Raw genomic sequence first — 25,771 nt, 5'->3', positions numbered from 1 at the left:
CACAAGTTCAAACCAGTCAGTATTTCAGCATAGTTGGGAGGAGATCATGAGCCCACAACCCCTAGCTGAGGAGCTATTGAAATGTGGAGCTTCGTGTGTGTGTGTGTGTGTGTGTGTGTGTGTGTGTGTGTGTGTATGGGTGGGTGGAGGGGATCAGTTTCTTTTTAAAGTGTGGCCCCTGGTAGGTCAACCATGGTTCAGTGGGGAGCCCCACCCGCTTATATCCGTGGCACAAATTAATCTCATCTATTTAAATGATGTGAAGTTAGGACGGGGCCAGGGAGTGTAGGTGGAACTCGGAAGAGTTGTGGGAGAGCAGGGATGATTGTGGTTAAACCACATTATATGCATCTATGAAATTTTCAAAAACTTAATAAAATTAATTAACAAAAACCTCACTGCTTGACCAAACTTCAATCAGATTTCTCTGAACCATTTTCTCAAGTAGCCATGGGACTCTCTCCTGGGTCTGATTAAAATTCCAGCTTTACTAGGAATCCTGCTGGGTCAGCTTTGCAATTACCCATTACACTTCGTATCCGACCAAACTTCTCATTCATTGTCTTCAATATTTCATTATCCTGGTTTGTCTTTCATAAGAATCTTGTTAAGTCAGTTTAGGCAAATGCCTCTTTTTCATGGAATTTCTCTTAGTAATTTTAGGATCATCTATCTCCATTTTGTATATGCACAGACACACATACGCATAGGCGCACACATACAGAGAGGAGAGGGTAGGGGAGGGGAGGAGAGAGAAAAAGAGAGAAAAATGAGTTTAGTATATATCCATCTATTCTTTTCTTTATAATTATGCCAATCTCCCTCCACTATTTCAGAACACCCATTGCTGTCTAGTCTCTTGAATAAAGTCTTCCTTATCATTTTAAACAAGCATCACATGTATTTTGATAGTATTATTCTAGATTTTAAAAACAAACACAAAGTATTTTAGCTTTTAATTTTTGAGACTTCTTTTAAAGAGAGAAAGGGATCCACTAGATATTTATTCATAGCTGCTTGAGATAAAAACGTTTTACCTCAAAGTTATTGTGGTTATTGAATAGTCTTGGAGGTTTAGAGACCCTATCTCCACAGGACAAGAAGGCTCCTGGGAACTAAATCATGTTGGACGCCACAGGTACTGCCAAAGAAAGGGAGTTTTCCACATCACAGTGCTCCTTCATTCCAGTTAGCTTTGTGTTGATACTGAGCAACTCAGAAAAGATCTTGTGCATATGCCAGAGGATGTTAGAAAGTCTGGTGAATGCTGGTGTTATACATACTACCTCTCTAGCTTTCAGTGTTGACAGTACTAGACTCGTTAGTCCCCAAGTGATGGGGCCCCAGGGCCAACATTCTTCCTAGATGCAAGCAAAATATCCAAGAAGCTAAGCTAATACTAGTTCTTTTGTGATCCACATTTCCCAGGGGCAGAGTGCTACCAACTCATTGTGAAGTATCATAGGGATAGTACTCATTCAATGAGTGACAGGACATTTGGTACAGTTTCAAAAAAATCTTTATTCCACTTCTGCCTCACTCAGATCATTGGATTGTACTGTGAAGAAAATATTTTTGATGGAAAAATTTCTAACTTTAGGATTTTTAATCAGAAGAAAATCATTTTTAAAGGTTATAATTTTAATAAATGCAACTATAAACTGAAAATAAATTCGAAGCCTTACTTATTTCATCTCTAGCAAGTAAGGGGCAGCCATTTCAGTGAAAAATTAATGAAGCAGAATAATATATGTCTATAAAGAATATTAATTCTTAGTATTAATAATAATATTACACCAATAATACTGTAACACATGTATTGATTAATATATTAATTATGTGTTAGTATATAACTAATATGCTAATTAATAATATATTGCCTGAATTCCTCAGCAGCAAGAGAAAGTCAATTGGAGTGTCATTACTTAGTAGATGCAAAGCTGGTCTTGTCCACAGGGTAGTCATCATCTGCCTTCCATCATGAGTACGTGATCTGCATTTTTACGGACAAGACAATTTACATCACTGTCAGTCTTGTAAAAGTTAAAAGACTATAGCTTAGTTCAGAATAAAGGCTCCCAAACTCATAGAATAATGTGAACTGAAAATATAAATATACGTTTAGACCACGTATAGTCAGCATCTTGGCCCATTTCTTTCATAGTTTAAATGGAATCTCTACCGCTTACTGTGTCCTCAGTTCTGCCCTTTCAATTTACCTAGCTTTCCCCCAAGTTCAACTGTTTTGAGATAAGTCTGAAAAAGCTTTCCTTTTAGGTTGATTTTACCCCGCGGGGGAGAAGGGAAAGCAAGCATTTATCATGCTTGCATTTATAATGCAAGTTAAGAACACAGGAAAGCAGGGCTGAGTGCCTGGGTTTAGATAAAAGTAAAAGAGGAAAGAACCAAAGTGTTGCATGGTAGGAAACTTCAAACTTTCTCTCTGCAGATTCAACAATTCAGTTTGCTGAAATAAACAGTAGGGAATGTAAAGGAAAAAAAAAAACCCACAGCTACGTTTGATGTGCACAGCTAGGCAGCCACAAAAAAATATGAGACCTCAGAGAAGGGCAATATGGTGGAAATTTACCCTCTTGACAACAGGCAGGAGGGTGGGAAGCACAGGCAATATGGAGTAGTAATAAATGACCAGAAATCAGCTTCCTCTGTAGAATATGAAGGAACCTGAAAGATAAACAATGCATTGTGACAAAATCCATCTGAATATGATCCCGTTCTTATCTTCTGTCTGACAGGAGCTGAAAGTTGCAAAGAGGATTGGAAGGCAGCCTTTTCTTTGGCAGTTTGAGTTTAAAGCAGATAAGATGGTATCAGACAGAAACTGCTTTGAGTAATTGTTAATCTATAAAGACTTTTAAGATAATTAGCATACAAGGAGCCATGGATGGGACTATTGTTTTTTGAGTTCCAACAATATCATATGTGATTACCGAATTAAACCCCTTTGCATTTCCTTACTACCCTTGTTACTGGTTTTAAGACATATTGATTGAATAACTGCTTTTGAGATAAAAAAAAACAATTTATAAAGGACATTATGTGCACATCTTTAGAAGAAAAAAGTGGAGATTTATTGATGCAATGACTGAAAGTTGATTGTAAATTTTTCTTTTTTGTTTATTATTATTATTATTACTTAAAAGTACCAATCCAAATTCCCATTCCCTCTCCTCTTCCCAGTCCCCTGACTCTCCCTCCATATCCCCTCCCTCCACCCCTCCAAACCTAAGAGAGTGCCATGCACCCTGCCCTGTGGAAAGTCCAAGGCCCTCCCTACTACATCTAGGTTGAGCAAGGTTTACATCCTAAGAGAATAGGATCCCATGAAGCTAGTAGCTGCAGTAGAGACACCTCCCAGTGTCACTATCAGGGCCCCTTAGTCTACCCCAGCTGTCAACCCCCTTCAGAAGGGCTTTGTTGTTCCCATGCTCATTCACTCCCAGTCCATTTGGAGTTGGTGAGCTCCCATTAGCTCAGGCAAACTGTCTCAGTGGATGACCCCCTCATGGTCTTGAATTCCTTGCTCATACTCTCACTCCTTCCACTCTTCAACTGGATCTTGGGAGCTCAGTCCAGTGCTCCAATGTGGGTCATTGCTTCTGTCCCCATTTGTTGTTGCATGAAGGTTCTATGGTGCTATTTAAGATAATAGCCGGAACCTGCACAACCTAGATGCCCCTCAACTGAAGAATGGATAAAGAAAGTGTGGCACATCTACACATTAGAGTTACTACTTAGCAGTAAAAGATAATGACATCTTGAATTTTGCATGCAAATGGACAGAATTAGAAAACATTATCCAGAGTGAGGTAACCCAGACCCAAAAAAACCAAATATGTTATGTACTCACTCATAAGTGGATACTAGTCATAAACAAAGGGCAATGAGCCATAGTTCAGGATCCTAGAGAAACTAAGTAATATGATGAACCCAAAGAAAAACGTATATAGACCCACCTGGAAATTAGAATCAGACAAAAATTTGGGAGCAGGGGGGCAGGGGGTAGAAGAAAGGGGAGAAGGGGGGTTGAGGAGAACTTGAGGGAATGAGATAGTTGAGATGGAGGAAGGACAAATATGAGAGCAAGGAAAGAGATATCTTGATTGAGGGAGCCATTATGGAGTTAGCAAGAAACCTGGCTCTAGAAAAATGCCCAAGAACCCAGAGGGATGACCCCAGCTAAGACCCTAAGCAATAGAGGAGAGGGTGTCTGAACTGACCTTACCCTATAGTCTGATTGTAAATTTTTCTAACATTTCTCAGGACTATTTTTGGTTATCACTTCTCCGGCACAGGATGTAATGTTATATAATTCATTAATTTTTTAAAAAATTTAATAAGTTTGTGTGTGTGTGTGCATTTGTGCACACATGCACATACATGCGCATACACTTGCACATATGCCATGTGCAGTTAGAGAGATCAGAGAAAAACCTTCAGGAGTTGATTCTCTCCATCTACCACATGGATTCAAGTTATCAAACTCACATTTCCAGGCTTGTTGCAAATGCCTTTACCAGAGTGAGCAGTCTCTCCAGCTCCATAGTGCTCTTTTTGATTGATACCCTTTTTAGTAATTTTGTGATTACAAATGTGGTCATTATAACATTTTAAAAATGCAAAGTTATTATTAGAGTAGTCCTGCCTTAGTCCCCATAGTCCTGCCTTTCACATGCATTTTAGTTTAGTTTGATATATAGGGTGATAAGATAATTGATATGGGGAAGCCTCGATAGTTTAGCACCCCAACAATAACCCTCACCCTAAAACAGAAGGGTAATTTCACTTTCCTCATTTTAAAACACTGTGATTCATTCTGATAACTTTTCTGCCTTTCACTACAGTGCTTGACATCTAATGGACTGGGGTTTTGTGGTTGTTGTTATTGGTCATTTGTTTTTCTCTTTTCGTTTGTTTGCTTTGGCTATCCCCAAAGGGAAAGCTATATCTTCATGAATATATCTTTCTAGGTCCCTTTTGACACATTTGGTTGATGAAATTTAGTTGTCGTTTGTTTTTTCTTTCCATTAACATTTGCAGCATGTACAGCAAATGTATGGTTCCGGCAACCGTTCTTGTTTCTTCGCCATAAACAGGGTCCAGGTGTGGATAGTTCCAGATCAGACTTGAAGGAAAAGCTTTCAGTTGTGAGATGCAGAACTAAGGAAGCCAGGGAGGGAATGAAAGAGTCACTGACAAATGGCCAAAGTCCACACTTGTTCAGCCTGTAGCCTGAAACAACAACCATGTCACAGCTTGCCTCTCTGCCTGAATCAGAGCAGCTGGTTTCTTTGAATTAAAACATTTATTCAAATTTCAGAAAAATTGATATGGGGGAAGAGGGGGAAAATTCTGCATGTTATAAATAGGAATTTTGCTGAATTACAGGCCTGCTCAGATGCAGGTTATTATTGTTGTGATTATTGCTATCATCATCATAATAATTATTATTAATTATTTCTAACAAGTAGTGACCTTTTTCTGTCTTGGACCAATTAATTATTCCATAAATTTTCCAACATCATCACTGATGATCTAATACATACCTTCTCTTAGTAAAACAGAAAACAAAGACCTGGAGATTTCTGCTCATCTCCTGTTTTATCAAGAGAGTAAATACTTGCCAAAATTGGAATAGTGTTTTTCAACAGTTTACCAAATGGTCATCATAATGTTTTCAAAACATAAGGCAAATTAAAAAAAAGATGTGATCTTTCATGAATACAAACACTTTCAGTTTAAGTAACTGAAATTTTTCTTCTTCCCTCTTTTTGTTAGTTGTTCATCCTTAGTTATTTCCACCCTCCTTTTCTATTTCTTCCCGGAGAAGGAACATTTAGCCATTTTTCACAACTCACAATAATGAAATGTTTTTTAATGTAAAATAATTGTGTTATCAAAACATAAATAAGATGTAATTTTGCATTGTCTCACTAATTAGGTTAGGTACCAGAAAAGATTTAGTTTCTGTTTTTGAATCATTTTGTCATTCACTTATTTACTGTGTGTGTAAGTGAGAGTGTGTGGAGAAAAGGTGCACATGCTACAACATGTATGTGAGGTCAGATGACAGCTTTAGGGAGTCTGTTCTATTTTTCCACCGTGTGAGTCTTGGGGTCGTCAGGCTTAGCAGAAAACTCCTTTGCCTGATGTACCATTTCATAAACCTGATGCTTTATTTTCTTTCTTAAGTGCATTCTTATTCATGTGTGTATGTGCATGCCTCTTTTTACATGGACCATGTGCATACGGGTGATATCCAAGGCCATACAGATTGTCAGATCCCCTGGATCTGGAGTTGCAGGCAGTTGTGAGGTCCCTGTTGGGGTGCTGGGAGTGGAGCGCAGGTCTTCTGCAAGAACAGCAAGGGCTCTTAACACTTTAGCCATCTCTCTCGAGAAGACTTTTTAAAACTATCTATTTATTAGTACTGACATTTAATTATATGATTCTCATAAAGCAGTTCCAAGAATAGTACTCTCTCATGTGCTTTATGTTGTATCTGTAATCTGTGTGCACATATTCACTTGCACCCAACTGCATAACCACTGGTGAGAAGGGAGAGAAGTCCAAAACTTCACAGTAGTTTATCGAAGCTGAATTCTTCTTCCCTTTCTACAACTGCAGCATGTATCTGCTGCTATTCTGGTATTGTAGCCCTTCGTAGTTTTGCATTAAAGCCATTCAAATCAGTGTTGTAAATAATAAATCTCCAAAGTAAGGTTCCATGTGCGGACAAGTGGCTTGAGAATGTTGCTTATTAATACTACTGGCCCTGGCATTTTGTAGACTAATGTTATTCCCAGTAGCATTTGGGTGGCCCCTGTGTGATTGCCCAAGGAGGTGTGCTTATTCTTACTGCTTCCCGTGGCCAGCTATCACATTGTACCAGTGTTAGTGACAAGTACCACTTTGTCAGGTTTGGAAAGGTGGCTTCACATTCAGTGAGGATGTGCTTTATTAAAAATGATAACAAATGAAAATGAGCTACTATCCTGGGCTCAGACGAAACTAACCCGTAATGTTAAGATGCTGCAGCGTCTTGGCTGTTCCTCCAGATACAGCGCTGTGTGATTTCAAGTCTTATACCATCCTAATTCTATAAGCATTGATTTGTCACTTCTCTTGTGTAATGAATTCACCGCTTATTCTCATTAGCCTGGCATACACAAAGCAGAATACCCTTTGTTAGTATTCTCAAACCCCTCAAGAGAGATGCTACATATATGGAATTACCTTTAATCAATGGAAACAGAGAAGGACCTTGTTGAAATTCTAACTGAAAAACTGAGAGAGTGTTCGTGAAGGGTGTGGGCACAAGGCAGAGGCTGAGTCGTGGTTAGAACAGGAGCGTGGTGGACTGTGGTAAGGTTGTTCCAGAAAGAGCTGCACATGCTAGCACAAAGAGAGGGGCTTCTGGGTCTTGTGTTTCCACCGGGAGTCTGGCAAGAATGGCCAGGTGAATGAAGGACGGTAGTGTGTAGAAATTTATACTGCGTCACAGTGCAAAGGATTATAGACAAAGCTAAAGGTTTGGGGGTTTGATCTCCAGGCATGAGAGGGTTTTTGCAGTTTTGTCAAGGCCATTCTCTGGAGGGTACCAGCGTGTTAGGTTGAAGAGGATAGTTAGCAGTTAGAGAACAATGGAATCATTGGTTGAGTTCTGAGCACGGATAAAAAGGCAACAACTGCATTTGCAGCCTTTGAGTAAACAACAAGAAGAACATTGGATACAGCATGGAAATGTTGACAGCCCACTGACTGTGAGGGAAAAGAGTTCAACTAGAAACAAATGTTGATTTTGGAAGGAAAAATCCTTGATAAGGCGAGGAGCCCTGTTTGAGTCAGATGGCCTTCGAAACGCTCAAGCAAGATAAAGACTTTTCAAACCCACAGGAGTATTTAGCAATGCCCATTGGAAAGTAAGCTTGAACATCTTGGAGAATATGCTGTTAATTAATGAGAATATTAGTGTTATGCTTAATAGTAAGACTCTGGCATTTTGTAGACTAGTATGAGCCGTGTATCCAAAAAAAGAGAGCAAGGCACAATAAAACATATATGGAACACACATACTTAGAACATACATTAGGCAAATGAGATCTTGCCCCAGCCAAAAGTTAAATACCCAAGAGCCGTGTAGGTGACACCTGAAACACATAGCCAGGTCAGCAAAGGGAATTTGGCCTGTAAACTGGAGGCTCTCTTTCTTCAGCTGGGTGTCTAAGCTTTTAAAATGCAGGTCTTTCTATAGTTTAGAAAAATGTCTCATGATCTGACCTACTGCCACGGTTCCCAGCCACAGGCCCCTAATTTCCTAGTGTAATTTGCTGTCCTTAGCTGGCTGCTCACAGCCTTGCCAGAAATCTCTTCCACAAACATACTGGGTAATTATTACCGCAATCCTCTGGTTATTGGAAGATAGATGAATGGTTTTGACATTCTGAAGACAGGTGACTTGCAAAATGCAGGATGCCAGACACAGATTCTTTATCTGAGCTATCTGCTGCAGACTAGGGCATCTTCGTCCGAGGTCCCTGATTACCGTGTACAAGGAATATCTGCTCTCATCAGTGTGACACCTTTTTCTGATGGGTCGGTTGATGGGGTGGTGACTTTTAGAGGATTGATTTTTCTCTAAAAGGTAAGATCATATTATAGTGTGCATTCTCACACCATATGAATGGTTTCCTAAGGATGAGAGCCTGTAGTGAAATATTTTTATGTCTTTACAAACCTCTCTGCTCTTGGTTGAATGAATGTACAAAAATGTTGCGTTCATTGGGCCAGGGGGAATGATAAGTCCTCATTTTAACCTACAGCCTCTGGTTTAACAGATGGGAACATGGAAAAAATTTTTTCTTTATAGTAATGTCCCGTTATTGTAACTTGTATGTTAAAATGAGTACTTCACAGAAATTTACTCACTTATTTTTTTTAATAATTTTGTAGCAAAGGGTTTGCATTTTCATTCACAGATGTGGTCACTAAGACTGAGAAAATGCATCTGACTTGCTGGGACTATTGAGTATACACCAAATCCTATTCCCCAAGGCTTGTATCTTTCTGTTTTTCCAAAGCCTGGAGGAGCATTGCATCAATAGACCAGACCAGGTTGGATGACTTGAGCCCCAGTTCTGGGTCCAGAGCTCCTATGATAATAGGAAAGTTGAAAGAATCTCAGATTACATTGCTTCCATTTATAAAGTGGGAGTACTGCTTAAAGGGCAGCAGCAAAATTAGTAAAATAGCAAGCTGCTATTATCTCATGAGACACTCAGTTATAAATTAAAATTCCTATGAAAACATTTTAATAGACTTAGTATCATTTTCTGGACTGTACTGATAATACAGTTTCATTTCATATGAATAAAATACGTTTCTGTTATCTTGAAATTTGATATTTGTGTTAATCCCAGTGTCTTTTAAAGACTTGTATTATTGATTGGCAGGTACAACTATCTTTTTATACTATGTAGACTTTCGAGTGATTACATTCATTTAATTTTGGAATTAGTTCACGTCCCATAATGTGCTTATGGAGGTCAGAGAACAACTTTCACAAGTCAGTTCTTTCTCTCCACTCTGTGGGTCCAAGCGATAGAACTTAGGACTTCAGATTTGCTGGCATGTGCCTTTACCCACTGAGCCATCTCATCAAACCTTTTGTTAAGATTTACTTTTCATTTTTTGTTTTACGCAGAAGTGTGTGTGTGTGTGTGCACGCGTGCGTGCATGTGCGTGCATGTACGCGCATGTGACATATGTTCCAGTGCTTGCAGAGGCCAGAATGGTGTGTTAGATGTCCTGGGATTGGAGTTAAAAGTAATCATGAGATGATTGTCATAAACTTGGGTTCGAGGAAGGAGCAGCAAGAGCTCTTAACCACTGAGCCATCCCCCAGCCACATAGTATGCAATCTTCAAGGAAAATCATGAGGCCCAGGTTCAGGCCTTCCCCGTCAAGAAGTTGAGATGGCCTATCAACTGTTGAATGTACTGATGAAGAAGATGGGCTTGGGGGATGTAAACAGATTAAGGTACTTGCTCTGAAGCCTGATGACCTCGGTTCTATGCCCAGTATTCATAGTGGAAGAGAGACCCAAACTCCTCAAGCTGTTCTCTTCAGCATGTACACTACCCCTACTCACATAGATGCGTAAACAAACAAACAAATGTGAAAAAATAAAAACAAGGTGGGTTTTTAATCTGACTTGGATTTATGATCCGCTAAGGACTATTAAACCTAATGAATTAAATCATAGATAAGTCTTTTCTTTTAGGAGAGAGCCTGCCAATTTCCCTTCTGAACTCAGAAAGAGGAAGCTCTGGGTGTGTTCTGGGGGAATCCATGAAAGCAGGAATGACCAGCATCTAGACATTCCCAGTGCTGGGGTCTTGTCAGCTGGCTCTACCTCAGTGAAGTCTAAGTCACGGGGAATCTCCTGATGCAGTTGCTTGCCCCCAGTAGCCCTAGCATTTAAAACATAGGCTGTGAGGTACCTTATTGAGTCTGCCTTCCTAAATGTGCCAGTATTCCCCAAACCTTAAAACAAAAGCAAGGAGATGAGTGTTGTGCAGAGAACCTTGAGACTCTTCAGACAAAAAGGAAACACATATATAACTCTAAAATGTGAACGGCTTATAGAAAGTGACCCAAGAGTTCTCTGAAACCAGAATCACAACACAGAACAGTTGGAGTCTTCTGGATGAAAGCCTGTTGGACGTGTACTCCAGTCAGATTCCTGTGTACACTGTTAGTTGATTAAGTGAGTCTATCAACTCTAATTAAAATACAATTTTCCTAATGTGTTTGCTCAACATTACTCTATGTGGTGTTTTAATGGTAGATTTAAAAAATCATCAAGAACAAATAAATTACTAAATTGTTTGAATCAACAGTGTGATTCCAGATGCCCATAGTGACTTAATGGGAAGTTATGAGAGAGAGAGAAAAAGAGAAAGAGAGATCAAGAGCACCAGGTCTTTCCTCAGACTACAGGTCATACACTATGGGCAAACAAGAACTTTAGAAAACGTGTGTGTGTATGTGTGTGTGTGTGTGTGTGTGTGTGTAATAATATATTAAAAGAAGACTCATTAGATTGGCTTAAACACTTCAGTCTGGATAATTCAACATGGTTATCGGTACCCTGGAGAAACTGAGAACTCAGTAGCTGCTCAGTCCAGGAGTGAATGTTCTATCAATCATAGTCAAGCACAGAAGGCCTAGAGAATTTCTGAAGAGCCACTGTTCACACTGAAAAACCCAAAGAAACAGGAGTCCAATGTTAGTGAAGGTAGCAGTGGTAACAATATTAAATACAGTTGTACTCACAAGCAGTGAGTAACAGACCAAAAGCTTTTTCAGGTGGATTATAAAACTCAAAAGCAAGTTCTCACACTTATGGGAAAAGCACTGACTGAGCTGTTTTCCCAGTCCTCATATTTACAGCCCTGGGAAGTCTTGTGTCAATTTGACACAAGCTAGACTTATCTGAAAGGTGGTGGCCTCAATTAAGAAAAGCCTCTGCAAGATCCAGTTGTAAGATATTTTCTTAATGAGTTAGTTATTGATGGGGTAGAGCTCAGTCTTTTGTTGTTGGTAATATTCCTTGGCTGGTGGGCTGTAGTAGCAGGCTGCTTGTTTGTTCTGGTCGCCCAGAACCGAAATAATCACACAGGAATTGTATTAATTAAATCACTGTTTGGCCCCTTAGCTCTAGCTTCTTACTGACTAACTCTTACATATTAATTTAACCCATCTCCATTAATTTGTGTATTGCCACATGGCTGTGACTTACCAGGTAAAGTTCCCAGCATCTGTCTCTGGTAGGCTACATGGCTTTTCTCCAACTCCACCTCATTTCTTCCAGCATTCAGTTTAGTTTTTCCTCTCTATCTAAGTTCTGCCTTGCTACAGGTCCAAAGCAGTTCACTTATTTATCAACGGTAATCAAAGCATACAGAGGGAAATCCCACATTAGTGGTCCTATATTCATTCTATAAGAAAGCAGACTGAGCAAGCCATGATGAGTAAACCAGTTAGCAGCACTCCTCCATGGCTTCTGCATGAGCTCTTGCCTCTAAGTTCCTGTCCTGCTTGAGTTCCTATCCTGATTTATTTCAATAAAGAACAGTAACATGGAAGCATAAATCAAATAAATCTCTCTTTAAGTTGCTGTAGTCATGGTATTTCATCATAGTAATAGTAACCCTAAATCAGAAACTGCTATCCAATAGCTGGTTATTACTGTGACAGACCTGGATTATGCAAGAATTTTGGAATTTTAAAAAAGAAAAGCCATTGAGTGTTCAAAGATTGGTGAGGTGTTCTGTGGAAATTTGGAAACGAGAGAGAGAGAGAGAGAGAGAGAGAGAGAGAGAGAGAGAGAGAGAGAGAGAGAGAAGAGACTGGGTCTAGCATTTTTGAAAACTCAAAGCTCAACCCCAGTGACACACTTCCTCCAACAAAACCACATCAACTCCCACAATGCCATACATCCTAATCCTTTTAATTCTTTCAAACAGTTCCACTTTCTATGAGCCTATGGGGGTCATTCTTATTCAAACCACCACATACAAATCCCTGCCCCCACATCCAGGCTTGTAGCTATATCATAATGCAAAAAAATTATTTAGTTCGGCTTCAAAGGTCCCCATAGTCTGTCACAGTCTCAACACCAATTAAAAGTCCAAAGTTCAAAGTGGAAATAACTAAAGATGAATAACTAACAGAAAGAGGGAAGAGGAGAGGGAAGGGAGGAAATTTCAGTTCCTTGTGTTCAGGAAATATCACATCTTTTTTGAGACTCAAGAAAATGTCTTAAGTCTAACTCCTGAAGGAAAGGAAATTTAGCTTGGTGGGTTCTTGCCCTGAGGTACTACCATTCATGTCAGAGATCATTTTAGGCTGTCTTCAAATATTCACCACCACTGCCATGAATCAAAAACTCTTTCATTTATCCTCAGGCAGATTTTTAGGACAGGGACAAAAAGTAGCCATATTCCTTGTCAAAATACCACAGGAATGGCTTATAGGTCACTTACTAAAATTCTTCCCCTCTGAAACTTCCTGATCTGGGCCCCCATAGTTCAAATTACCATCCACACTGTCTTCTTGACCCATTAAGTCCTGCTTAAAGCGTCTGATTTCTTCTAGGCTCCCACAAAGCAACTTGACAAGCTTTGAACACTCAATGGCATTTCTTGACCAAAGTTCCAAAATATTTCCACAGTCCTCCCCAAAACATGCCCGTGTCTGCACATCAGGACCTGACTATCCTAACACCAATTTCTGCTTTAGTTAGGATTACTGATACTATGATGAAACACCATGACTAAAGCAACTGGAAGAGGAAGCAGTTTGTTTGGCTACACTTTCACATCACTGCTCATCATAGAAACATATCAGGACAAGAACTCAAACAGGGCGGCAACATGGAAGCAGGAGCTGAGACGCATCATGGCTTCCTCAACCTGCTTTGTTCTAGAACCTAGGACCACCAAACCAGGGAAAGCACTATCCATCATGAGATGGACCATGACTAATTAAGAAAATTTCCTAGAGGTAGATGTTATGGAGGCATATTTTTGAATTTTAATTTGGAATTGTGCTTCCCTTCTTTCAGATGACTCTAACATGTGTCCCGTTGGCATAAAACTAGCCAGGACACCATATATACCTTAATGTCATGAATGTTATGACCATGTGCATTCTGCTCCTTGTAGAATCATCACAATTTAGCTATCTTTTCTTTTCAACTGAATATTGATTGATTGTTTTTAAAAGTAGAAGTCTGAGGATTGTGGCTTGTGATAGTTAATCTTGATTGTCAGCTGGACATACCTGACAAGAAGGAACTTCAGCTGAAGAATTGCTTCTATCAGACTCACCTGTAGGCATGTCTGTCTGCTGTGTTCTTTATTTCTTATTGATGCAGGAGGTCCTAGTCCACTGTGGTCAATACCTTCATTAGGCAGCTGAGCCTGAGTTGTATAAGAAAGATGCCTGAAAGACAAATAGACCCTATGCTACTCAAATTGATTTTAGTGAGTGCTTTATCACAAAAACAGAAAGCAAACTATGATTGATGGTGTTTAACCCAGTTTTAGAGTATGTACTTAGCATGTATGCCTTCCATTCAAAGTACACACACACACACACACACACGTACACACACACACGGGTGGGACAGGAGAGAAAACTTATTTTATTATTAAATCTTTACTGTGTCTTTTTTAACAGATAAATTAATATTGAACTGTTTTTAAATCTTCAACTTATAAAAAAGTTTATCTTATAATTCTACTAAGTACTAATTCTTTGTTTTTCTTCCATTAACTTGTGTATTAGAAATAATAGTTAATATATATATTACTGTTTTACAGACTTGAAACCATTCCAGGATGGCTTATTTTGGGCTGTTCTCTCTTCTGGCCATGCAATGTGTGGTGATAGGGGCGGCTTTTCCAGATGAGCCCATGGCGAAGTGGTCGGTGAATATGTACAATCATCTTCGAGCCACCAGCGAAGATGAAAACATCCTCTTTTCCCCTCTGAGCATTGCCCTTGCAATGGGAGTGATGGAACTTGGGGCTCAAGGCTCTACACTGAAAGAAATCCGTCATGCAATGGGATATGATGGCCTGAAAAATGGTAAGTTCCTGTGTTTTATCTCTCATAAGCATTTGGGTTTAACCTTTAATTCAATCACATTGCCTTCTGCCAGAGGAGGCAATATTTACAAGAGGTAAAGAATAATCTTATTGCAATAAAATGATTAGAAGAGTTACAATTTATAAAAACGGGCTCATTCCTGTCTCTAGTCATAGCTGAGCAAATCCAAGGAAAGTGCATCTTCTCAAAGGTATTATTTAAATAAGCTTGCATAGTTTTTGCATAGTAAAGAAAGTGATTCTGTAATTTCCAGTGTAAATTATCATAAAAATAAATGAAAAGGTAGCTGTGATAGATTATAAAAAGAAAGGGATCAAGGTTTTAGAAGAATATTAAATTTTGCTTTACAATCAATGATATTTTTATTGCTTTAATAATATCCAGGTTTTTGAAATATATTATTATAAAATTATGTCAACTAGGGAAAAAATTGGAAATGGATGTGATTTCTGTTTTAACACTTCTATCTAGCATGCACATGAACAAATTCATCAGAAAGTTTAAAAAGAAAGCAATGGATTTTCTACCAATGTTATTTAATCATCAGGTGAGAAGAAATTTTAAAGGAATATCTTCTAGATGACTAATTTTTGCTTGATAATCCCCAAAAAAGATTATTTGAATGCAACTAACCCAGGTATTTTAAAAGAAAATCACTTACATTGGTTTCTTTTATAGACTTTATCCACATCACAATGCAAGGCTGCAGTTCAACCTCCCTAGTGTGTAAGATCCCAGGCTTGATCTCGGACTCTGCAAAACTAACAAACTAAAAACAAAACAAAACAAACAAACACAAATAAAGAACAACTCTTGGTGACCTGGACAAAGCTAATCTGAGCACCTAGAACTAGCACTTGAAGCTCCTGCCATCTCTCTATGAGGACCGAGCCTGCTGGTTTTCACTGGCTCGGTTCTCCTAATGTCTTTCACCATGTCTGTTTCATTGATAAACTTGTCATTTGTCATCTTGCAGGTGAAGAATTTTCTTTCCTAAAAGATTTCTCTGACATGGTATCTGCTGAAGAGAGCCAATATGTGATGAAAATTGCCAATTCCCTCTTTGTGCAAAATGGGTTTCATATCAATGATGAGTTCTTGCAAATGATGAAAAAGTACTTTAATGCGGAAGTCAATCATGTGGATTTCAGTCAAAATGTCGCTGTGGCCAACTACATCAATAAGTGGGTGGAGAATTACACAAACAGTATGTCCTTTCTTTTCACTGTTTAACTCAGTATTTAACATCTTTTACTTTGGGATGTAGGCGTACCCTCACTTTTATTAAATAAGTTAAATCCGTGGCCATGAGTAGAATATTGGCCCTGATCGTCTGCCATAATGCTCCCCCATAGATGGAACCCCCTTATGTAGCTTCTGTGTGGGATTCTGTTTGAACTATTTGATAGTGGTAGTTAGTGATAGTGATAGTTTCACTGTAAGATTAAAACAGAAAGAAAGGCCGGGCGGTGGTGGCGCACGCCTTTAATCCTAGCACTCAGGAGGCAGAGTTAGGCGGATCTCTATGAGTTCAAGGCCAGACTGGTCTACAGAGTGAGTTCCAGGACAGGCACCAAAGCTACACAGAGAAATCCTGTCTTGAAAAAAACAAAAACAAAACAAAAGTTAAATAAAATAGAATAAGAAATAAAAATCAAAGTTTGAAAATTTTTTCATAGTTTTACAAGCACAATAGTTAATAGGTAATTTTAAGAAGGAAATAATATTCATTCTAGGAAGAGTGGTTCACTGTAGCTCAAATTAGTAGAGGAATTACAAACTGGCTTCACATACTTTGTATTTTATTTCTAATTTATGTTTATTGTTGTAAAACTTATTTTTATTTTATGTGTATATATGTAAGCCTCAGTGTATATATGTGAACCAGTTGCAGTTCCATGGAAGCCAGAAAAGGGTTTCAGATCTCCTGGAACTGGAGTTACAGGTCAGTGTTGAGCCCGTGGGTACTGAGAACCAATCCTATGTCCTCTGTAAGAGCAGCAAGTGTTCTTAACTGCTGAGATATCTCTTCAGCCCCAATCCTTCATATTTTAGATGTATTCAACACCTCTAGGTGGTAAAAACTGCATCATTTATTTTTCAATTAGCCAGGAAGATGACTGAAATAATAATCTAAACACTGAGACTAATTAAAAGCAGTTTAATAGAAGAAAATGGGAAGAAAATTAATGTAGGAAAATATGTGGATAACATGTACAATAAACAATATACATGATGTACAAAAACAAAAACAAATGAATTAAAATAAATTAATATTTTAAGTAGATTAGTTTTTACATGGAATATTAATGTCATAAATTCTCAAATGTTTGTATTGTAAAATCTTATGTTAGAACAAAAAACACTACGAGACACCCTAAATCCTACAATTCACACAACCTTGAGATAGTGCTTAAGAATTGATATGGTTAACAAAATGAGAGAGTATTAAATAAATTTGGTCTTATTTAGATTATGAGATTATTTGTGATATAACAGAGGCATTTTATCATTATTAAGGATTCAAAAAGAATAACTACCTTAAATATATTCCATTATTAAAATACGCTAGCTTTCAAATTACTTTTGGCACTCTTAAAATAGCAGCCACCCAATTTGTTAATGTTGTAACTATGTGTGTATGGTGGCATTCTTCCTTTAACAGTAATATGCTCTAGTTCTGTTATACACACATCTTACATCTTTAGGGAGCACTCTGTCAGAGGGTGTCGAAGTTCTTTGCTAAGCCTTTCCACTTTTTAATTTAAAGTGAATTCTCATCTACTTCACCTAAACAGGTCTGTTGAAAGATTTGGTGTCTCCCAGGGATTTTGACGCTGTCACTCATCTGGCCCTCATCAACGCTGTGTACTTCAAAGGGAACTGGAAATCCCAGTTTAGACCTGAAAATACCAGAACTTTTTCCTTCACTAAAGACGATGAAAGTGAAGTGCAGATTCCAATGATGTATCAACAAGGGGAATTTTATTATGGTAAGGCATTTTTTTTATGTTTTTTAATTCTTGTAGTATATCAACAAATCTTTTTTATTTATTTTATTTTACTTTTTTTTTTTTTTCGAATTTTTCGAGACAGGGTTTCTCCATAGCTTTTGGTTCCTGTCCTGGAACTAGCTCTTGTAGACCAGGCTGGCCTCGAACTCCCAGAGATCCGCCTGCCTCTGCCTCCCAAGTGCTGGGATTAAAGGCGTGCGCCACCACCGCCCGGCTTTATTTTACTTTTTTTAATTAAAAATTTCCACCTCCTCCCCTCCTGCCATTTCCCTCGCCCTCTCCCCACTCCCCCTCCATCTCCCTCTCCAGTCCAAAGAGCAGTCAGGGTCCCTGACCTGTGGGAAGTCCAAGGTCCCCCCCCACACACACACCCACTATCCAGGTCTAGGAAGGTGAGCATCCAAACAGACTAGGCTCCCACAAAGCCAGTACATGCAGTAGAATCAAAACCCAGTGCCATTGTCCTTGGCTTCTCAGTCAGCCCAAATTGTCAGCCACGTCCAGAGAGTCCGGTTTGATCACATGCTCTATCAGTCCCAGTCCAGCTGGCCTTGGTGAGCTCCCATTAGATTAGCCCTGCCGTCTCAGTGGGTGGGCGCACCCCTCGAGGTCCTGACTTCCTTGATCATCAACAAATCTTTTAAAAGTATGAAATATTTATTGCTCCAATTTCTTGTGAATATAATTTGGGCTGTAGTTCAATTTGCTTGCCTGCATTTCCCAAGGCTTGTCATTAGATCATGAGTGAATAGTATAGGTATTAACAGTTTTCCAATATGCATGTAATTAATTACACCTGCCAAGTGGCTTTATTCATCTAAAATTATCTGATATTGGGTTGGCAAGATGGCTTCCTGGGTTAAGCATTTGCTATGCAAGCATGAGGACCTGAATTTGAATGCCCAGCACAAATAACCATTCATATTTTGGTATAAACAATCAATAGAAGTCTAATTTAAAGATAAAGTGAATTTGAGTATTTGGAAGACTATGTTTATTTTGAAAGCAGGATTGTCTGTTCCTGTCTTTTTTCTCTTGCAAGTCACTGAAAATACTGTTCAGTCATCACCTCTCCTCTTATTGCCAGTGATAGCATATCGACCTATCACTGTGTCCTCAAACACAGTTTACATACCCTGTCGTCTTTCTTAAATAGCCTTATTTTATAGTTGTCTTTTTCTCCCCTTTCATCTCTTTGTTTATTTGTTTGTAAGGCTGTATACCATAGTTCATGTGTAGAAGTCAACGGACAACTGGACTATGTTAGTTCTCTTCTAACTTACGTGCTCTGAGGACCACAATAAGGTCATTGCCTTTCCCCTCCTAAACATCTTACCAGCCCTTGTAAAATTTTTCTTTAAAATTTAAATATCAGGGGCCAGAGGAATAGTTCATCAGTTAAAATCACTTGATGTTATTGTGGAAGAATTGGGTTCAATCCCCAGCACCGACATTTTTTTGACTTCACTTCCCCGGGATTTGACACCGTCTTCTGGCTTCTCTGGGCACCTGAATACATGCAGTGCACTTACATATACACAAGTCCACATACATAAAAGCAAAAAGTTTTTAAATAAAATTTAAAACATTTTTAGTCTCAGATTTGTGTTTGTATGGCTGAGAAAACTGTACTTTATGATTAAATTCAGTGTCTTTGACATTTTTTTCATTGAGTTTCTTTGGACTCTTCAGAAGTTTAAGGTATTGTTTCCTCTCGAATTATAGTAATTAGTTAAATCATTAGTTGAAATGTAATTTTATAAAGAATATATGTTAGAACTAAAAGTTTTATCTAGAGCCATGTCTAATATACCTAGGAAAATATTAATAACAAAAATATTCTTCTTAGTTTTGATGGTAGAAAAGTAATTATATTTAAAGTAATGACAAGAGGATGTATTCTAAAGACTCTCTCTCTCTGTGTGTATGCACACATGAATTATGCAAAATTTATGGACCACAAAATAAATTATCTTACTTACCTAATTACTGGCCTTGAGAGCTTTATTATCATAAATACATGTGATATATAGTATATAATGCAAAGATTTTATTTTAGCTGGCAGCATTGACCTTGTATCTTGTAATTGTGATGGAAACAGAGTACTCAGAATTAAAAGTTGTCTTCTTAAAAATCAAGAGAATACTGGTAAATGTCCAAGTTGTTATACTCAACTTGAAGCCAGGGATTTCATTTTAGAATCATAGTTTTCACTATGCTAAATTGAATTATCTTATTTAAAAATATAAAAAGACTAGGGAACATAAAAAATGTGAGATAATTCTTGGAATTCAAAAATAAATACCTCTTTGGAAGTGGTGATTCATTTACTTTCAAGGACTCTCTTCAAATAAATCATTTTGCTTTGGATGCCTGAATTTCTTATTTACTAGACATTATCACTTAAAAAAGATTTATTTTTATATGTTGTGTGTCTTTCTTGCGTGTATGTATGTATGTGTACCACATGTGTGTTGATCCAGGAGGCAGCCAGAAGAGACCATTTAGATCTCCTGGACACAACGTCACATATAGTTGTGAGCCACTATGTGGGTGTTAGGAACTGAGCCCAGACCCTCTGCAAGAGTCTTACCTACTGAACGTTTCTTCAGATGCCAACATCCTTTTCAAGTGAAGACATAAAAAGCTGAAATCATTTCTGAAAGCTTTGATATGAACTCTAAAGCTTTTATTTTGTTTCTAGGGGAATTTAGTGATGGATCCAATGAGGCCGGTGGCATCTACCAAGTCCTAGAAATACCCTACGAGGGAGAGGAGATCAGCATGATGCTGGTACTGTCCAGACAGGAAGTTCCCCTGGCCACACTGGAGCCTCTGCTCAAAGCACAGCTGATTGAAGAATGGGCAAACTCAGTTAAGAAACAAAAGGTGGAAGTATACCTGCCCAGGTGAGAGTTCCTGTGTGGCCCTTTGCACAGAACAGTGCTGTGATCCAGAAAATCTCTTTCCAATGCTTTCGAAATTTCAGTCTCCTCCTCCTACTCCACCTCCTCCACCTCCTCCTCCTCCTGTTCCTCCTCCTCCTCCTGTTCCTCCTCCTCCTTCCTCCTCCTGCTCTTCCAGTTTTTCCTTCTCTTTCATCCTTTCCACCTTTGTTCGTTTCTTCTCCTCATCATCCACCTTCACCTGCCTCTTTCTTCTCTTTTGTCTCCTCTTTTTTCCTCCTTTTCCTCGATCTTCTCTTTCTTCTTTCTCTCTTTTTGTCCTCCTTAACATTCAGTAGTACAGACATGATCCTCCCAGAGATGTACATCTACTCTCTGGTTTGTTAAACACTAAATACCACATGTTATTGACGTTGATTATAGCTGGAGAGAAACCTCTTCCACTATTGGAAGCACTTGTGAACAAGCCACTGTAGTAGGTACTGACATATGCTCATATACACAAAAAAGATCTGCTTGAAATTCTTCCTGTGTCCGAAAGTGTAAGATGTATGCATGACTTTAGGTCCATGACTACTCTTCTCTTGGTCTCCACCCCAGGGCTCTCAGCACATCCGCATTTAACAGCATGTGGTTTCCACTTCCCGATATCTATGACACATATATGATTGCTTTTCCATGTCTGAGCCTCCATTTATATTCCTGCACTGACCTTTAGTGCCCTTCTCCAAGTAGTGTTTACTTCGTCTTAAGGGTGAATTATGACATTAGACCTTGCAGGAAGTCATCTGTGAACCATGGCTTCACAAGCAAAATGAATACTTTAGGCTAAAGAACAAAACACACCAATAACATATGACATGTATGTGTACATGGCAGTACAGTTGTAGGACTCACTTTACATTAAGAAAATTATTCAAATACTAGTTTCTATAAACATTATCTTTTTATAAAAGTATGATAATGATAAATAAATAAATCTGGATTATACAACCTTATTAATTCATATCGATTCCAATTTTGGGAGCTGATGTTTAAAAGTTTTATTTTATGCAAATGCCTAATTTGTCCGAAAACATAGTTGATGGTTTGCATTTGTAAATGAAAGAGATCTATTTGTATTGATATTGTAGCTAGAGCATTATAAAGTCTACATATATATGTATATATATATATATAAAACTATACCTTATATAGTCTTCTTAAGAAAACTAAAGTAATCATAACCCAAATATTTAAGGTATCTAAGATATTTACCATGAATTACTTTCCATGATGATACATTTACAAAGAAATACTCTAATAGTCTCTTCTCAAGAAGTCATCAGTGAATATCTAACAAATGTTAGCAATTTGTTAAACTATAAAAATTGTTGTCATATACTTATTTGTGAACAAGTATATTTTAAACTGTAATATTTTATTTATAATATTAATAATTGAATATGAAATAATTGTCTAAGGCTCAAATTTGTAAACAATTTAACCCATATTAAAGCTCATTCCATGATTCTTTATCAGGAATTTAATAGTTTTTCTCATAAGAAATTTCTTTTTATCATATAGCAAATTCAATGCAGCGTTAAGGCTTCGGTAATTAAATTCCATAAGCTATATAGTTTATATATATTCCATATAGTGTCTCCAAAAGCTTCCATTCTATGAAAATATGAAGTTACTTACATGTATTTTAACAGAATTCTAAATGAGTGCTTAAGAAACATTATTTATTCTAATTTATTCAAATTCACTAGAAAACGTGTCCTCCAGGTCACGTCCACTGAGAAATAGAATGTAGTAGCAGAAGAAAATTGAATTTTCATTTTATCAGAATTATTCTTCAATTATGAGACAGTTTGGTTTTTGTGCTCTTCTTAATGCAAGCTTCTATACTAGGACCACCTAACTACCGTATCTCCATTTCTTTAGGAGTTTTATGACGTCTCTCTGTGCACAGATAATGTTCAGATACAGTGGATAAATAGCTCAAAGAAATAAATTTTTTTCTATTGTAACAAAGTAACTGTTTTGAAACAGGTGTTTGTTATAGTAATCAGATACAGAGACCCACATTCTGTAGAAGTTTGGAGCCTCTAACCATTTGATGAAGGTAGTGGCTTCTGTGCCCCAATCTGAGCAAAGGTTAAAAAAAAATGTGTCTTATAGCTGGATTCTAGGTTTACTCAAGATAGCTCGTTTTCATGACCCATGTAGTTTTCACAGGGAGATGTTTGTCTAAAAATTCAAACTTACATTTCCATAACTAGACTCTACCAAACAGGTACCTTTAGTTTCAGACATATTAGAGTTTATATAGACAGTATAAAACACCAACCATCCTGAAGGGTTGTAGAGTTGAAGGCTGAGGGTGTGGTTTGATAGAGTGCTTGCTTAGCATTCCTGAAGCTCTGGAGTCTATTCCTAGCACTGCCTGAACTTCTTGTGGTGACACACACTTTTAATTCCAGCATTCCAGAGCTGGAGCCAGGGGGATCAGAAGTTCAAGGTCATCTTCAGCTACACACTAAATTTGAAGCCAGAGATCTCTATGGATTTGGAAAACTGTGCAGTCAGAAATACTCAGTTACTATCATTATTTTCCTCCTTTAATCTGTCTGATTTAAGCAAGTGGCTTACCTTATTTTGCAATTCAGTTATTATTATTATTATTATTATTATTATTATTATTATTATTATTATTGGTGGTGGTGGTGGTGGTGCTTGTAGTAGTACTAGTATCCCAGAGAAAACAACATTTCCCTCTTGGATTGTCTGACATCATGACAAGAAAGATGACAGGATATGTAAAATGTGTTTCAGGGGGATAGTGATAGCTCAATATGCTAAATGTCTGTAATAAGAGGAGAGGTGATGATTGACTTGCAAAGGGAGAAAGACAGAAACAGACAACCAGAGATTGTTGACAGCTTTTCTTAAGTTTGAACAAAAATCTTAGTAAAAACTAGATTTTCCTATTCAAGTTACTACAAACATTAAATAAATTAGACACTGAACAATTTTGTCTTCACAATAAATATCCGTATTTTGGCATATGCAATCAATAGAAGTCTAATTTAAAATAAAATTATAGTAAATTTCAGGATTTGGAAAAGTATGCTTGATTTACAGAGAGCTATGTCTTAGTCTTTTTTTGGAAACTTTAACCTGCCAAATTAAGTTTTCTCAATCATTCCTCTTTATAAATGAGTATTGTTTTAATACTTCTGGTTCAGAAGTAAATTCAGATGTCAGAAATTCTAATGTAATATCTAGTGGATAGTTCAACTTATCTCATTAATGATAAGGGCTAGTCTCTAAAAATTACATGCAGAATTTGTACTAAGCAAAAGGCAGCATCAGAAAAAGGAAAACATTTCTTTCTGACACATTTTGTCTTGTTTTTAAAGTATTAAACATATTTTCTTTATTAAATTAAAAAGATGAAGGCATATGCAGATAGAAGTTTCTGTCCTGCCCAGTACTTTACTCAGTGAGGCATTCTCATCTTGCTTCCTCTGTTTCTGACTGGTGACTGTGTCTGCCTTTCCTCTTTCCAGAATTCTCATAGTCTGTTTGCCTTGCTTATACTTCCTGCCTGGCTACTGGCCAATCAGCATTTTATTCAACCAATATGAGTGACAAGTCTTTACAGGGTACAAGAACATTATTCCACAGCAGGCATGTTTGTTCAATATCTCTTCCTAGAATGACTAATAATATGACTCATTGGTTTCAGAAGAGATTATATATTAACCAATATGCTTTATCACAGAAACCATTTATATGAAATTAAGATTCCATTTGTGGACATGATAATTAATGTTTAATTTTCTTAGAAAGTTGATACATTTTGTACATAATAATTCAAAAATTTTAAAAGTAAAGTCATGATTGTTTTCCAACACACCCTGTAATTATAAATGCTCATAGTATTGAAGGTATAATTATCTCATTTTCATTGATAAGTAATTTTTTGTGATGATCTCATGAAAGCATGTTTGTTTATGTGCCAGAGTTTAATATAACCACAGTGATGATTTATTTTTAATATAAGAGGTTTTATGAAGTTACAATGTGTATTGTATTAATTGTAAAGTCAAATTTGCCACTTGGTTATCACTGTCCATTTTGGATGGGAGATTGAGAGGAAGTATCAGTTGACCAGATACTAAATAAATAAATAAATAAATAAAACAAAAAAATAAGAAGAGAGAAAAAAAGAAAGGAAGGAAGGAAGACCCTGAGTAAATTTGAAAGTAAATTTACAGTTAATCATTTTCAGCTTGAAAAATCATGAATAGTATTTAATCTACCACAATATTTTGAAAATTATTCATTTATGGATTTTTAAAAATGTTTCTATATGTTATTATTTGTGTGTGTGTGTGTGTACAAATGTGTGAAGATCAGAGGACAACTTGCTGGGTTCACTTTTTCCTTCTACTGTGTTGGTTCTAGGGATCAGATTAAAGTTATCAGGCTTGGTGAAAAGTGCCTTTATCCACTGAGCCATCTCACTGGTCACCATTAACATGATTCACATAATATTTAATAACACCTAACCTCAAAGTTCCATTTAACTCTCATGCATTGTGTTTGTGTGCCCATAGAAAATGCTTTGCTGCTAATGGATTTAAATCCTGTTGTGTTGGTTCATTCACCTTGATCCATCCTCTTTTTTATTGGAAAAAAAACTTTTTTATGCAGAATCTTCTGATTATGCTTTCCCCTCCATGAATTCTTCTTAGATTCTCCTCATTCTTCTATCCACACAACTCCATACAGATTCTCTCTAAAAATCAAACCTAAAAGGAAGAATATCTCTCCTCTCTCATAATATTTACACAATTACACTTACCCCCCATAAACACAGAAAGCACAGAAATCAAAATATAGAAGCTAAAAACCAATAAGACAAAACAAACCTACTTCCAAACAAAGCAGTAAATATAAGACAAAAAGTCTACAGAAATGCCATCAAGTTAAAATTCCTTTTTTGTTGACAATGACATACACAAGTTCAAGCCAAATGGGGTCCCAGAGTTGATATAATAGACATAGGTTCCCACACCTAACCAAGAAGCTATCTGTAATTGGAAAGGAAAAATTAGTCTTCTCCAGTTGTGACACAGTCACACACTTCTTTCCAT

General features: G+C 37.4%; 1 protein-coding gene across 2 annotated transcripts in view; it reads left to right on the top strand.

Moving 5' to 3' along the window:
* The window catches only part of Serpini1 (serpin family I member 1), an 80,398-nt gene that overhangs the window by 40,072 nt on the left and 14,555 nt on the right, over window positions 1-25,771 (top strand). For both annotated transcript variants that reach the window (XM_057757348.1, XM_057757347.1), the window contains exons 2-5: window positions 14,412-14,679; window positions 15,677-15,907; window positions 17,499-17,693; window positions 20,420-20,624. In XM_057757348.1, the coding sequence (XP_057613331.1) occupies window positions 14,430-14,679; window positions 15,677-15,907; window positions 17,499-17,693; window positions 20,420-20,624 (881 nt within the window). In that variant the 5' untranslated portion in view covers window positions 14,412-14,429. The remainder of the gene's footprint in view (window positions 1-14,411; window positions 14,680-15,676; window positions 15,908-17,498; window positions 17,694-20,419; window positions 20,625-25,771) is intronic.

This window comes from Chionomys nivalis, chromosome 24, assembly GCF_950005125.1.
Source record: "Chionomys nivalis chromosome 24, mChiNiv1.1, whole genome shotgun sequence".
NCBI classification, from domain to species: domain Eukaryota; kingdom Metazoa; phylum Chordata; class Mammalia; order Rodentia; family Cricetidae; genus Chionomys; species Chionomys nivalis.
The sequence above is the reverse complement of the archived record's forward strand: the minus strand, read 5'-3'. Positions and strand labels throughout refer to the sequence as shown.